This window comes from Anser anser (assembly GCF_964211835.1).
Source record: "Anser anser genome assembly, chromosome: 13".
NCBI lineage: Eukaryota > Metazoa > Chordata > Aves > Anseriformes > Anatidae > Anser > Anser anser.
This window is the reverse complement of record NC_139734.1, coordinates 5,553,729-5,570,264: the sequence shown is the minus strand read 5'-3', so window position 1 is coordinate 5,570,264 and position 16,536 is coordinate 5,553,729. Positions and strand designations below refer to the sequence as shown.

At 42.9% G+C, this 16,536-nt stretch overlaps 1 protein-coding gene across 4 annotated transcripts in view; it reads left to right on the top strand.

Moving 5' to 3' along the window:
* CAPN6 (calpain 6) overlaps window positions 1-16,536 on the top strand; it is a 63,328-nt gene extending 46,792 nt beyond the window's left edge. For all 4 annotated transcript variants that reach the window (XM_083797389.1, XM_083797390.1, XM_083797391.1 and 1 more), the window contains 5 exons: window positions 2,604-2,726; window positions 4,383-4,585; window positions 5,237-5,358; window positions 12,278-12,414; window positions 13,049-16,536. In XM_083797389.1, coding sequence (XP_083653515.1) covers window positions 2,604-2,726; window positions 4,383-4,585; window positions 5,237-5,358; window positions 12,278-12,414; window positions 13,049-13,231 — 768 coding nt within the window. In that variant the 3' untranslated portion in view covers window positions 13,232-16,536. The remainder of the gene's footprint in view (window positions 1-2,603; window positions 2,727-4,382; window positions 4,586-5,236; window positions 5,359-12,277; window positions 12,415-13,048) is intronic.

The window sequence follows — 16,536 nt, the reverse complement described above, 5'->3', positions numbered from 1 at the left end:
CCCCAAGCTCACCCTCTCACCAATATTACAAAAAAAAAAAAAACCCTTTCTTTGTCTCATCCTACCCGTAACTTTTAAGCTATTCAGGTTCTCTCTTCATCCATTCTAATGTAATTTCTCACTTTCCTTCTCCTCTCAGTGGGGGTATATTTTCAACTCAGTGCGTGGAAATTCAGACATAAAACCCTGGCTACTGTCAGTGAGATCTGGCGCCTACTGCTTTAGTTATTATTTTGAAAATTGACCTTTCTGTTCTCTCGTAACTCACTACATATCTTAGATTCATTAAAGATGTTCCTTTGTCTGCTTCTCTGCACTTATGGGAAGTTTCTGTCAGCACCCCTGAATTTTCATAGCAGGATATTGGAGAACTGCAGCCTTTGCTGTTTGGACTGGGAGCAATCTCAGACTCCAAACTCATCCTGTCATTTTTGTGTAGATGGAGAAGCAGTTATTTACTCCTCTGTCTTATGTCAGTGTCTCCTTTCCAGAAGGTGATTTTGTTCAGATATTCCCATGTATGATTCTGGATGTATTTCAGGTGCTTGTCTGGGTCTCATTTGTAAGTGTTTAGCTGCCACAGAGAACAAAATATACATGTTATGGCTGAGTACGGTGCCTGATGCAATGGAAATTTTTATTCCAGTTGTCTTCAGGCTGGTTGATTAAAAGGCTCTTAATAGCAGTGCTGGAACACACTTGTGTTACCTTGGGGCCATTATAAATAACTATGGCACATGTAAGGCACCCTAAGGTTAGGCTTAGTGTTACAGTTAGGGTTATGTTTAGGGTTGTTTGGAAAGAGAGAAGGCTCAGAGTACTGTTGTGTGTGGGGTTGCGTAAAGGCTCCCCAAGGGAGTTCAGGTGTACCCAAAGGCTTCCGTTGGGAGCACTTTTTGATGGTCTCACATCTATCTGTTCTCCCTCTCCCTGACTGACATTGAAGCCTCCTTGAAGTTCATCTGTACCGAGAGAAACTGTGACACTTCCATTCCTATTAAAATAAGGGAATTTAAGCCAAGTATAAATGTATTCCTACAGCCACCTGTTGATTTTCAGGTTGCTACCTCTTAGGACAGCTGAAATGTCATCAAATGAAAGATAATCACAGTTGCACACCTCTCATCTGACCAAGAGAGCTCTCTTGCACTATCACATCTCCATTTCCACACCTCCATTTGCTCTGGGACATCCTGGGCTGTCTGACAAGATAACACTGCATACAGTTCAACAAGGGACAAGAATAAAAATGTACTGTATGTTGCTGCATGTTTTTATCTGAATTTTTAGATTCGTGCTGCAGAGGCTCTTTACAGCCCCTAGGACTTCCTCTTACAGGGTCCTGTGCTTTCTCTGCCTCAGTGTTAATAGAGCTCACAAATAAGTGTACAAGCATTGAGTTTGCACCATGTAACAGCCAGCTCACAATAGCAGGCAGTAGGCGCATAAGAGGCTGATCTGGACTGTACATCCTAGGAACAATTAATGAAGCTCAGAGGCTTGGGAAGGTATTGATTTTCTTTCCAAAATGGCTGTGCTTCAGCCAATGCTAGCAGAGGACAATGCTTCCTCTGTGTGTGTGTGAAACTGCCTGAGATGATGAGGGTTAGTGGTGAGAAATGGGAAGGATGGTGCCTTATTCTGCAGAGCTCTAACCACAGAGGGATGTGAAGTCATTACAGGGGATCATTCCACAACAGTAACCAAGGCAATCTCAGTACCTATCTCAGAGCAGAGCTCAAAGAGGATTTCAGCAGCTCTTGGAGGAGCAGGGAGTTGAACCACTGATGAGGTTTCTCTCCATGCTAGTCAGAGAATTTCAGCTTAAAAAATCAGGGTGTGCAGTGTACGTAGTACCCAGGTGTGCACCACTGCAGTTTTATGCTTTTATTTATTTGCTTCACATTCAAAAGCATTTGAGAATGGAAATTTAGTTAGATTGAAGAGCATCTGCCTATACTTGGCATAAATACCACCCTCTTCCCTTCCACTGCTTCTAACAACTTCGATTTGCCCCCCTGTATGCAAGAAAGAAGTAAAATCCAAATGAGTCTCTAAGAGTGAGTGAATTTGCATGTTTAATTCTTAGATAGAGTAGATTCAGGGAAAAAAATTACTAGTATTTGGAAGACTCCTTCGTTTGCAGGTCACTCATAAAGACGATATTTGAAAGTCACTGGCCCTGGTTAGATATTCAAGTTGAAAGAAGAATCCAGAATGATCAAAGACCCTATCTGGAGTCTGTCGATTTAATTTTTTATCTAACTTCTGATTTATGTATATCTAAATAAAAGATAGTCTTTTGCTTTCACAGCAGCTGTTCTCTTCTGCTGCCTCAACAGTTATTTTGTAATATTGTCTCATGCTGTCCTGTTAGGCGATTTACCTGTTTTTTTCTTTGTTGTTTTTTATTTATTTATTATTATTATTATAGTATTAATTTTCAGCTGCAAATTGCTGAAAATATCTGTTATGCAGAACTTTCCTCGCACCCACAAATGTATTTTCAGTGGCTTCCTTTGTACGTATATATTTCCTTGGTGATGACTTTATTTTTAGTCTCCTAAGGAATTAACAGCTTACCCTCTTCTCTCTGGTACTAGTACATCTTTGATGTTAAGAAGACGGAGGACAAAGTGTTGGTCTCATTACAACAGGAGGATCGGCGCAGGTACAAGAAAGAAGGGAAAGGAGAAAACATCATAATTGGCTTTGAAATATTCAAGGTAGGCAGCCATCTGCAGTACTGGTTCAGAGTTTGCTCAGCAATCTGGCTTCATTCTGGCAAATGAGGTATTTGGCAGATAGAGGCATGATTATCACGGAAGGGTCTGGCTCTCCTCTCCACATGGGCTTTGCATGTATACTGCGTTGTCACCAGAGCTGACATTAGACAGACTATCTGAACTATATTAAATTTAGTGTAATTCAAACTGTATTTGAACTAAAGGAACATAAATCATTGTTCCCTATTGCAAAAGAATTTTAAGTGCTTTTCCTTATTCCAAGCTTTGAGGAGACAGACTGTATTTTCATAAAAAAGAATATTAACTCTCGATACACGGGGGTTTTATTTCTCCTCTCGCTGGAGGCTCCTGCCTGAATTTCATCAGAAAATACAGCCAAGTGAATGAGTTTTAAAAGTCTGCAGTTTTTCTTTTCTGACTCAGAAAGGCCAAAAGAATCAAGAGTGATTTCAGAAGCTGGAGTGGTGAGTAGGAAATGAGCATATGTGAAAGGGAGCCAAAGGGATCCCAAACACTAATTTAATTGCACTCACAGGGCAAATTGTGTAAAATGAAAACACAAGAACCAAAAGAAGCAGGAAAGCAAGAGAAACTGCCATGTGTCTGCTTTTTCATTGTGGAGTGGGATTATTTTGTAACCTCTTTAACTAGTGGTGTTGCACTGAGACTATGGCCCTACGTCAGAAAACAGTCATTTTTAAAGTCAGTCGGAGCTGTTGATATCTGTACCACACTCATAAGTTTGACAATCACCTGTTAAGCAGATAATATTGATAAGTGTTAATACAGAAAGTAGAATAATCTACCTATGCCTTTGTCACGTCTAGCCTTCTATCTAATTACTAGGAAGGCTTGGAAAAGAAATTGCATCTTTGGAAAAATGTCAGTACTCTATCTTTTACTTCTGTTCAATAATTTGAAATTTCAGAAAAGTTCTAAACCATCAGACTCATTAGCATGGGTAAGGGTCTTCATAAGACCATGGCCTAAATAATCAGAAGACAAAATACCGCAAAAGAATATAGGGTGGCCATTGCTCACAGGAGAATACGTTCATGTTTTAACTGTGCTGTGGCAAACATTAGTTGCCTGAAGAGGGTGTTAATAGAGGGTGAAAATATGGCTGTGTGCATCAGTTCAGATGCTCTAGATTAAGAGCCTGCTTGTAGGGCAGGAATGCTCTGTCTCACATGTGGAGTACTACATGCTAGAGAAAGTAGGCAGAATCGCATCCTCCTCTAAGATGGCAGTGTAGCTTAGCAGATGGAGTCTTTGGAGTGTGTGTGCATCTCTGCAAATATTCAAAACTCTGCAGTAGCATTATGTCTCTGCTAGTGGGTGTATGTCTCTGCCTGTCCCAAACTCTCACCTCCACTTAGGTATATACATGTATACACCAATACGGTGAAATGCAGAAAAGCACTGCTTGGGAGCCTGTGTGGGCTAGCAGTTGGAGCACTCGGTTGCCCATCAGGACCATGTCCATGTGACAGCTTCAGTGGTTAAACGATTTGCCTTTATGGTACATTGTCTTTTCTGCCCATAAAAGGCTGTGTTCTATGCAAGGAAAATCCTGCCTGCTGTCTCTTGATAATCCCTCCTTCAATCAATCCCTTTACTGCTCTGTGGCTGTAGGTAGAGGATAACAGAAGCTATCGACTACACAAGCTGACCGTGCAGGAGAGAGTGGCCACATCTCCATATATCAACACACGCACCGTGTTCTTGAAAAGGATCCTTAAGCAAGGCCGCTACGTCCTTATCCCAACTACATATCTTCCTGGCATCACTACCAAGTTTATCCTGAGACTCTTCACAGATGTGCCGTCAAAACTCAGGTACTTTGCACTCACAGCTGTGTGAGATCTTCCTTCGCCTATATTGGCTGCACCTCCTCGGAAATGGCTGCCTGGTTGCCCTCAAATGTCCTTGACTCACTAGCAGGTATCACTGCGCAACTCCAGAAGTAGGCCTTTGAGATGGTCAGGGTCACCTCCGAGAATCTCCAGATGGCTCACTGGGATTTGTGTGTGCTCAGGACATTTTTGCTTAGAGACCCAAGGACAACCGAGTCTGGGACTTTTGACCTTTTAGTTGGGTTTCTGTAGTTGCCTCAAGTTCTAGATCAGAACCCTGAGCACTGGTTGTTGCTGGTACAGTTGATACTATTTGTCTTCAACCAATCTCATTTGAAACTAGGGGTTATTTGTGAAGGCAGAACTACTGCTTGCTGAAATCAGGCCCACTGAACATCTGTCTTGCTTTGATATTTTTTTCCCATGTTTCAGAATTCTTTTTTCCTGCTACTTTTGTGTAGCTGTTATGCAAGGAATGCTATATATTTGGTTTACTTTGATTTTATTTTTGTAAGTGTTATTTCTGTATAACAAACGTGAACAAATCTCAGGTTCTGAAAAGGCCAAAATTATGCAACCATTGATAGTTTGCTTGACATTCATTGCTTCAATTGCTTTGCTTTGATTTTTCAGAGAGCTGACAGCAGATAAACCTAAAATGACATGTTGGAGTCTTCTTTGTGGCTATCCACGGAGAATCACCCAAATCAAAATTCACTCTGCAGAAGGTTTACAGAAGCAAGATAGATCAGGTGGTAAGTGTAAAGCGAGTCTAGAAGAGTGGAAAGGGCTTCTTCAGTCCTCCAAAGCTGACCTAAGTCAATATGTAAGCACTTAGAAGTTATCCAAACAAACTGAAGGTTTGTGGGAATTTTTTGCAACTCATTGTAAAATCTTCTCAAAAGGAGAGCTCAGATTAATAAGATGATGTAAAACAGCAAGAGTCATGTGTCATCTATGCTAGTCAAGAGCAATAATAGTAGCGAGACTCTTGTGAGAAGCTTTTTGTAGGGGTTGGTAAGAAATTGGCCTTTCAGGGACATTTGTTTTCTAAGTTTAAAACATGCAGGGAGACAGCTGAATAGCACAGACTCTTATGGTGTATTTCATGGCCTTCAGAGCACTTTGCTCTTCATTACCGTAGGCATAATAGCACTTCAGGGAAGAAATTATGGTATTCAAATAACCCTTTCCAGTTAGGTAAACTAAGAGAGGGAGAGGTTAAATGACATGTGCTGGACTGTCTTTCTACATGTCAAAGGAAATATCCTGAAATAAGAACACTAAAATGTCTTTATGGCACTTGATGTTGACAGCTAATTTGGAAACTTGTCCAGTTGTTATTTGCTTCCTCATTTTCTACTCCCACTCTCCGTATGTCATCCTTCACTTTCCATGACCGGTGGAATAGAAAAAGTCAGACACATCCAGCAGTAAGTGATTGATAGGAGGGAAAGCAAAGGGGCAAAGATACTACAGTAAACTTGGAATAGGAAACTGAAGAGTTTGCTGGAACATTGGCTGTGTTTGCTCCAGGTAACTATTCATCTCTCTTTACTTTAAGATGCGGAACTCAGTTTCGTTAACTCCTTGTGGTAGAGAAGTCATTAAACTTAGACCTGTAGTACAGTTCATCTTCAGTCTCGTGAAGCAGCTGTAAAATTTCTCCTACCAGATGGCTACGATTTGGTTGCAGTTTCATTTTCCTAGTTGTTCTTTGCACCAACCAAACAGTGAGTGAATCCACTTTTCACTGTGCAAGACCCTTTATGTTAACTCTGTCTCTTCAGGGGACAGGAATGTTAGAGGGAAGAGATGTAGGAATTGCTTCAGTTCATTTTTCTTGTTACTTCTCTTGAAAAACATGAGATACAAACACCTCAAGTAAATAAGCCCTGTAATTCCATATTCTCAGAAAGTCAGGATGGGTGGATGAGACTGAAGGGGCTATCCGTGAAGGAAATAGCAGAGCACTGCTTTGAAAAGAGGCAGTGTGTTCTTGTTCTTGCCCTGAGAAGGACATTTTCATTTTTAAGGATTTTTTTTCTCTGTTTAAAATTCCTTGAACATTTTTCTCTAACATTCCCTGCAATCAAGCAATAAAAGCCAATTCTCCTCCCTTAGCATTTCACAATCCTTAGCACAATTACAATCTTGACAAGATCATTCAAAACAATTGCCTACAGCTGCCAAAGAGCAAGCTTCGTCCCGGAGAACATTGTTGGATCGGGTGCATTGTGACACAGAGCTCAGGAATATACAAATGAAACTTAAAAACAATGTGTAAGAGATACTCTAAAGTACAGCACACACCCAAATACCTTTAGGACCCAGTGCTACCACACATGTTCAGGTTGAGCAGAAGCATCTTCAGCACCCAGTGTTGGACTTATAATTACCCTGACAAAACTGAACAGGTATCCTGTTGTGGGAAGAACTGTACATAGGAAATGGACTCACGGATGTTCTCTTTAAATATAAGCAAAATTCGAACACAAAACCTAAATGTATCTTATTGTTTGTCTTTGAGTAAATCTTCACCAACAAAGTTAAAATATTTTGCTTTTGTGTCAATGGAAAGCTTTTAGTAACAGCTTTTTTATTTCTTTTCAGTCTGTGGTACCAAATCTCATGTGTTCATAAGGCACTGAAGGAAAGCTGAGATGATTCACTCCAGCAGCTTCCCTGTTGTCTTGAGTTCTTCTGAATGTTTCTTATCAGCATTGTTTTTTCTATAAGTATCTCCGTCTCACAGGGTACATTCATAGATTGTTTTACAGAATGGCACTTCTTACGGCAGCTTTAGACAAATGGAGTTGGTAGAGTGCATAAATAAGAAAATCGTGAAGCCAAATGTGCACATTTGTGCTACACAATAAAAGCAAGCTGTGCAGTGACAAGGCCAACACCCATAGCTGGCACTCTGCCTTCTAAGGGCGCCTTGCTGGGAAGCTTGGCAAAGTTCCTGATTGATACTAGTGACCATTTTTTGGTAATGTGAAAAGCTGGATATGGCACATTTCTCATCTTTGGTGTTTTTTGTTGTTGTTGTTTGTTTGTTTGTATTTTAGATTAAAAAGATTGTATATAGAAATTCACCGAAGCACACTTTATGGCTGGGTTGTAAATACACACTAGGAAGTGATGTGTTAATGTGTGACGTTAAATATTGCATATTCTGAGATTGTTTCCTAATACTGCCACAAAAGAATTCAACTCATTGTCATCTCTCATCTCCTTGGCTTCTCTCTCTCTGATTTTTCTGAATCCATGTCTGGACGCTTTCCCATGCTTATCTCAAGGAGAAATAGCAGCCAGGTATTCAAAAAAGACTTATTTGCATTGGGATCTCAAATCAGCTATCTCACAAGTGAGTTTAGACCTCAGTCACGTGGGTAGTTACCAAATTGCAGCTTTACCTGCCACCAGGAGCATTTCCTGATGTGAACCTGACTTAAAAATCAGCAGCAGCCTCCTGTCTAATCGGTACTGTGAGATGAGGGAAAAGGCCACATGGCAACTCCCATTGGGAGCGACAAGGAGAGGTTTCCCTTCAGGTTAGGCACAGTCAATGTTTATTCAAGTAGAAAATGGGTACATTAAGTGGTAGTCTTTGCTGCGAAGAGGGCCTCACACACAGGTTACTCATTTTCTGGCTGCAAAGGTTGATAGCAACTTGTTTCCATGTGAGCTGCTGTGTCAGATTATCCCCTCTGTGCTTTTCACAAGGGTTTCTTGATTTCTCGATCTACTGATCTGCAGCATCTCAGCTCTCAAGCTGCTGCTTTTCTTCTGCTCAGTCTGTCATCAGTCAGCTGTATTCCCCCTTGTCCAGCTCCCTGCTTGATTTGTGTGAAGCATCGCTATCGTCCCTTAGCACAAAGAGAAGACAGAACTTGATGATAATGAAGGAAGTTATGTTTCTTTGTAGAGCCTGTGAGAGCTGAGACATCTCATTACATTTCTGTGACAAACTGTCCTGAAAACACCAGGATATCTCTATACTCTGACACCGGTGTATGTGGCTGTGTAAAGTAAGAGGAACCCGAACACCTTTTGTTGGTGTATCTTGGATAGAGGGATCTTAGACTTAAATGAACTGTTCATCACATAAGCCCGTCGCTGTCTGAGAGTTGCACACAACTTTCTGAGCAACTCCAGGAGGAGAATGAAGATTGCATAGCAAGTACACACCCAGCCTGGCTCATGAACTGGTTGTCATCAGAACCCTGCTCCCTGCCAGAGGAAGGCTGTTTAATCTCTATTTTAAATGTTTATTTGAAAGCTCTTCCTTGCTGCTGTCTGTGATCCATTGTGCCGTCTGGAAAAAGTAATGGATGGCTTGCTGTTGACAAGAGTAACAGATGAATCTAGCTGTCTAGAATCAGTGCATATTGACTGCTTCTCTTGAAGTACCTCTCTCTGAGTTAGCTTGTGCTGAAGTTGATCCAGCTATCTGCGAGCCAAGTATGGTGGCAGGTTTGCAAGAAGATGGGGAAGTGCTGTGCACTTCTTCTCTCTCACATTCCCAAGTCTGTTTTAAAAATTGCTCTTGCTACTGTCTGTCACACTCTTTTCCTAACAGTTTATCTTCCAGAACAAATGGTCTTTTGCATTAAGTCTTTCCACTGGAATTCCATGCTGAATTCACACGTGTGATTGCATTTCGCTATTTCTTTTCTAAACTAGGTGTTGTGATCCCTGGTACATAACATTCCTGATAAAGGGAGTATCTGGTGCCTTTAGTGGCAGTTGCCCTGGGAACAGTCTGAGAAATAGAAGGAAGGAGAGGGCAAAAAGCAGCTGGTAAATATTCAGCAAAAACACAAGAAAGGAAAGGGAGAGAAAATGGAGGAGGGAGGGAGGGAATTTGCTGATACTGGAGGAAATATTCTTATTTATTATCAGTACTGCAGGAGAAGCTAAAAGGCATCACCTGAAAAAGGACTCAGCTGCAGAAGGCAGAACAACCTGTTGCAATTTTCAAGGCAGCCCTCATGTCTTAGCACTGTCTGCTGTGTTTGGCCCACGTCTTTTTCTAGTGACTGGGTTTGTCGTCGTGCTTGGTATACCCGTAGGAGCAGTCTGTCTGGAGAAGAGCAGGAACGTCTATGAGAACTTTTTCTCAAGAAAGCCTCTTGTGTTTTGTACAGTGCTGAATGATGTGGATGTTAGATCTTTAGTCCAAATCTTCCCCTTCCCTCCCTGCCAAAAAATATGTTAGCCTTAGATAACTGTGCATAGATTTCTTTAAGTCTTAGAAATGTTAGGACAGCTGTCATTACTGCTCATGTGTTTCTGGTCTTCACAGATTTCAGCTTTTTCTTGTGCTGTTCTTCCCTACAACTTCCCAATACAGCATCGTGGCCGTAGGAGAAAGATGGAACAGCTGTTTATGCAGGTGCTGTTCATGCACCTTGTGTGCTCACGGTGTAGCTTGAATCACGTGTAACTGAAAACTGAACCGAGTCCTCCTTTCTCTGCCAGAACATTTGCCAGAGTAGCAGCTCCAGTTGTTTCCCTGCTCAGCTTATGGTGAATGCTAGGATATTGCTTTTCCACATTAGTAGCCCTTTCTGCGCTGTCACCATCCTGTAAATAAACCAGGCATGGAGCTGCAAAGAACTGAACCAACTGTGGCTGAGAACACCTCTTGTTCCATCCCACATGTGCAGCTCTCCCATTTCTCACTTCTTCTGGGCTTGAAGCCAGTCCTCCTAATACAACTGGCCATTCAGCAATGCGATCGTGAGGCCGTGCTGTGCAGGTACCATTCGTGTCCCTCTTCTACCTCCCTCTTTTTTTTGAGCTTGTTCTGAGAATTTAAACGTTTCTTTTAAACATTATCTTTCCATTTCCTTTATAAGTCCCTTCATTAATAGTTTCTCAGTCCAGCAAATTCACCTGTTAAATCTTAAAGCCCACCACTTTCCCCACCACTTCTTATCCTCTGTGTCTCTTGATTACTGTTAATCAGATGTTGCTTTGCTCTTAGCCTGTGGCTGTCTCATGCAGGACCCCATTTTATTCAGATCTATTTTCCAAATCTCTTTGCAAAGGGTGGAGCTCTTCCATCACTGATTACACAGCGTGGTGCTGCCTCGTGCCCCAGAGCTAAATCCACACGTTCAGTGACACAGAAAGTAATTGCCTATCAGAAAAGCCAATGCATCGCTACCTGCTGTAGGAAGTGTGATATGTTGTCAGGGTAACAGGCCTCCACGTGTCTGGCCAGGTGTAATCACAGCGCAACATATGGAAAAATCTTCTTCTTTCTCATCAGCGGAAGGAGCTCCTTCTGTTTTGGATGTAGCTGTTATGTGGTTTGCTTGTGTGAGATGTTAGTATCTGTTCCTGTAAACGAGTGATGCATTTGAGGAAAATCATACAGGGAATGAATTGTTTAAAAATGAAAGCTGCCTTAAAATCATGCTGCCGTATGGCTATCATTCCAGTGGTGGCATTTTCAAGTAGATGGGGAATAAAACGTGTGTAAGAAACGATCATGAGCCTGACTTGCACTTACGCACACTCAGTTACTTTATTTAAAATCCGTATCACAAAAGTAGAAAGGGGTGGGAAAAATAGACATGCTGTTGTTAACACTAGGAATAGATAGAAATACTTGTGTTGAAATACAAAAAAAAAAATATGTAGTGCCTGTGTTTAATTAAAGTTAATTAGAAAGTGGAGTGGTCTGTTCCATTCCAGGGTAAAGGCAGGTTTTTTTCCAGATCAGTTCTTGCTCCCCATTGGAATGGAAAGAAAACATCATTTATAACAAACTGGAAATGTTCAATGTAAAAACAACAAAGCGTTTCTAGAATGTTGACTTTTCTCAGTGGGTTACATATGATTAAAGTGTAATTTAAAATATTAACTGGGACCTATGATAGATACAAATATATTATGGTAATTTAAACTTTAAAATAACATAGACCCAAATGACAGAACCAAAGAAATTTTATCAGGTTCATGGGAATTAAATGAGAAACTGTGGAGGACTTGCTTTGACAGTTTCCTACAGAAAATACTGTTGCAACCAGTGCACTCCTATGGGTTTTGACAATATTTTATTTTTTTGGAAGAGCAACTGCTTCATGAAAATTACCTCCTAACATTAATGCTCATATCAGAGTGCAGTAGACAGCATTTTCAAGCTAGGCACTGAGATGTGTATTCAGTGATCTAAAAGCAGCTCTGTGCAGTTCCTGTCCTTGTCCTCCTTAGGAATTGTGGATGACAAAAAGTTTTGACCTTCTGTTTTGACCCAGGAGCCCGAACTAGAAATCAGATTACATACGTGCAGATGCATTTTGGCTTTTATGTCTTGAGCAGTGTCAGGGAGTTTCACTTGGAAGACTTTGTTAGATGAGCCAGGAGGATGTGCAGCAAGGGGATGTGGGAAGATCGCAATCCCAACCAAGGAGTGAGCTGGTTTCTTGGCAAACGGTGCTCAGCTTCCAGCTCTGAGCATCCAGTTGTTACCGACATAAATGAGGTATTTCACCTCTGCCAGTTAGGAAGCCAGCCGTGTGGATGTGATGTGCTCTGCTGTCCTGTTCCCATGCTTACTAGCAGTGATGCCAGCCAGAGGAGGACGTTGCTCCTGCTGGGTTTCTGGGGTTCTCAGCTGCCATTCTGTGTCCTAATGGCCATGCTGCTGTGTTCTAGGAGCAGATCCCTATGTGCTTATCAAGTGTGAGAACCAAAAAGTGCGCTCCCCTGTACAGCACGATACTACCAGTGCCGTCTTCAACACACAAGTGATTTTCTACAGGAAGAACATTGACAGTCCCATCATTGTCCAGGTGAGATAAACCACATGGGGTGGGCTACCAGAGACAGGCAGGGCAGCACAACACTGTCACTGGTCTGAATGGCGTGATGTGTGTAGATTCTTCCTTCACGTGATGGTTAACCAGGATAAAAGTGTGAGAACCACTGCCCCCCTTACTGTCCTGATGCTGTTTAGCTGCTCAACTGATTCTCTAGCCCCGGTCTTTTCCATAGAACAGCGACTGATGACACTTAAGGAGCACTCGGGCAGAGTGGACCTAGCTCTAACACAGAGGAAAAGCACGGTAGACACTGCAGAGGTGAGCACAAGCAGGCAGAGTGGCACAGACAGGCAGACTGTATAGGTTTTTTGCTGCTGATGAGTTCAAACCAGTAATTTTTATTCCTCTTCTAGGCAGGCTGTGACCTAGAAAGCAATAAGCTGCATTTAGCTCCTTATTTGCATAGCATATGTAAATGAGCATGCAAATCCAGAATTTCCCACATGCTTACTAGACAATTAGCTAAATTTAGATTTACACCCCCCTCCTCACTCTCTTCCAAGGGGTTAATGAGAGTGACCTTCCTCCAGCACAACCCTTTTGAGTAAAGTGTGAAAGAGAAGCAGTGCTTCAGCTGGGGTTATTTCTGTCCCCTTGTCTCTAGGTCTGGAACAGCAACATCTTGTGTGACCAGTTCCTTGGACAGGCGCTGCTGGCAGCTTCACCCAGTGACCCCAGAGAAGAGCAGACTCTGCAGCTCCGAGGGAGAGGCAGCCAAGAAGCCGACGAGGTGCCAGGTCACATCACCGTCAAGGTTTTTTCCAGCGATGACCTCGTAGAGCTATGAATACCAAAGCCCTGCAGAACCAGACAGAGCTGTCACCTCACAGCAGGGAGGGGGGCTTGTCTGTGCTTTCTGTGTGAATGACTTGGAAGCAAAGGTCGCACATAATCACAGTCGCTTTGAAAAGAAATAGCCCTCTAAAACTCTCCATTATCACAGGTAATGGGGAGAGAGGCTTTTAAAGGGAGAAAAATATATTTATGCATATAGATATATATGTTCATGATACAGCAAACACAATAAAAGAGGGGCCAAACTAACTGTCAGCAGATGAGCTCTTTAAGACATGAGCTCACGACCATCTTTCCCAGCAGCATCCTTCAGGAGCTCGTGACATGTAAGCTGGAAGCACACATGACAGTTCCCACAGGTTCCCAGCACGTCACTCTCTGCTCTCAGCAGAGGGACTGGAGGCAGGATGGCTGCATCTCCGTGGCCATGTGCCAGCAGGTTGGTGTGCTTTGAACACAAGGTTGACTCGCATGGCTCAGTCCTTGTTCACTGCCAGACTCCTCCTGGGAGGGGGATTTTTTTTGAGCTTTGATTGGAAATTTTTCCCCTTTATAGAGAGAGATTTTTTTTTGATAAATTTCACTGTTATTGTTACAGATCAGATATTTCTGTTTCTTGGCTAAAATGTTGTTACTCAAGAAGTTCTGGCATTAGGTCTTAAGACCAGGCATGCCACGGCAACGTTAAAATAGAGGGGCATGTCTCGCAGTGACATGTTTGCCTGCATAGAGGCTCTCTTAATATTCCTCTATTCTCTATCCCAAGCTGGCAACTCATGAATTGATATATTTAATCAAGAGAAGGGCATTTCACAATTCAGCTGTGGCTTTGCCCAGAGGACGAATTCAGTAATGGGAGCCCCCTTGCTAAGGAAGCTGTGTTTAATCCACACAATGCTAAAATGGAATAACACTCCTTTTGCCTCATTAGATGTGACGAGTAGCACCAGATACAAAGAGGGCAAAATTAGCTCATGACAAGGATGGGTGTGTCAAACAAAGATGCAATGCTGTGGCAGGTATTAGTTTTTCTCTCTTGAAATTTTGCATAGGTTTATTGCTGATAGAGCTGGCATCTTTGATAAAGCTTAACTTGCATATGATGGAGGACAGGTATTGTTCACATTTTCTTCAAAGCACGGTTCAGGTACAAACTTCCTTTTAACTTTTGCATATAGCCTGGCAGTAGGGTTTCTTCAGGGCAGCTGTTTCTGTGCTGTCAGGCTGTGCAGTGATTGTGGCAGTATAAAGAGGCTCACTGTGTCAGACCTCTCAGAAATGGATTTTATATGGTTGCAAATTTTGGTCTTGAAAGTGAAGCTGACTATTCTGCCTTTTGTACAGCCAGGGAACTTGGATTTCTCTGTACCTCATAACCATTTCAGTCATTTTGTGCCATTTTTATAAATTATAAAATGCCGCCCAGTAGAGTTAATGTTTTCACAAAAGGTTTTGAAGTCTCCTCAGGGCTCCAAAAGGATCATTGCTGTGGGAGGAAAATGATTTGTCTGACATGTTTGGGCTGGAATGTAAGGCTATGAATGATATAATACCACCATCAGCTTAGTTGCATGTACCAAGTACCTAATTCCAGCTCTCTTTTTAAATAGCTTGGGCTCAAGCCATTTTGCACTCAGAGCATTTGTCAGCTGGGAACTACACGTGGTTGGCAGCCCCGCAGGCAAGTGTAATTCTCTGTAAACTCCTGGCTTTAGAGTTGCTTACTCTCAGATACGATTGTAAAGTGCATTTCTTTAAAAAAAAGCATGAAGTTTCTCACACAGACCAGGCCTCGAGCAAGACACACAGGGAGCTGCAACTCAGTCTGGCTGTCCTACCGCCGCATTACGACCTGTTTACCTCACGTTTCCTCACACACTATTTTATTCCGTGGTAACTCTTCCTCTGGGCGGCGTGGTGTGAGGGGTGACTGCAGCCCATCAGATACACCTTGCACCAGGACAGCAGAGCTGTTGCGGGCCTCACCTTGCTGTGGTGTTCAGAAGGGTTCAAGCCCCGTGCAGTGAATCGTAGGGCAGCAGGGTGAGCAGGAGAGCACGCTAAGGCAGAGCAGAATTGATCATGCTGTATAATCCCCTTTCAGACAGACGTTTTTCTAGGGAGAGTTCCTTATGAGATGGGTGCAGTAAGGAGGCTTGACAAGCTGATTGATTTGGGTCAGTGTTCAGCCTGAAGAAGGTTCCTGTCAAAGCCAGTACCCAGCATGGCCAGGCTGCTTACCCCTCTGTGAAACGACTCAGCCAGCCCACAGTCAGCCAAAGGCTTATGCCTCCCTGCTGCAGTAGGGAGTCTCTGAGAGAGACTGCTTGCCTGAGCTCATCAAGGGCACAAAGCCATCTCACCTCCTAGCTCGAGGGGGATCGCTTGGCTGTTTGCTGCAAGCCCCATAGCTCTGGTCTCTGGCTCCCAGCACCACCACCCTGTCCCAGCATCTGTGTGAGAGCTGTCCCCAGCATCAGTGAGACAGAGCCTGACCAGCAATTCTTTGTTGTGTATGGCTGACTGACAAGGCAGGAAGTCAGGGTGCACTGAGTAGAGGTGGATATTTTTAGACCTTGATAATTATGTCAGCTCAAGACATCCCTGTAGCACAGGGGCAGAGGACCTTACACCACCACTGCTGCTCAGGCTGGAAAAAGAGCTCTGTTAACTTGGCTTTGCCTGAAGGTAGCCCAGTCCCAGACTTGCAGCTGTGGATCGCCTGAGCAATGCTGAGACCAAGATTTTCTGTACTTCTACATTTATTAATGTTTGGAAGTAGTTGGAGCAGGCAGGATTTGCCCATCAGCAGGAGCTGATCCAGTTTGGGCACTGGCATTGTTGATTTCCAGAGGCATCTACTGCTCCCTTTCCCCCAGCATGTGGGAGATGGCAGCAATCCCGAGAGAGGCCAGGCCAGGAGCAGGTTGAAAGGGGAGCTGCTGCTGGGCAGGGGCCAGCACCCGCTGCTCTAGGGGCTCCTTCTCCAGCTCTAGGGGCTCCTTCTCCTGTAAATGGTAGGTAAGCGAGGTATGTTTGAGATAAGAGAATTGCTTTTTCAGACAGATACGGGAATATAAGATCAAACGTTACCAGAGCTGGGTAGTATTTTTCAGTGGGAAAATTGTTTGCTTTTGTGGTGGCTGCATTTTATACACTTGGGCCACCTTCAGCAGAGGGTTTTGCCCCCCTGCCTCCCCTTCAGTTAAAACAGAGAGAAATAGTCTGAAAATGTTTCATTTCAACCTTTATTTTTCAATATGAAGAGATTTAAATAAAAGGTTAAAAAAACAAAAA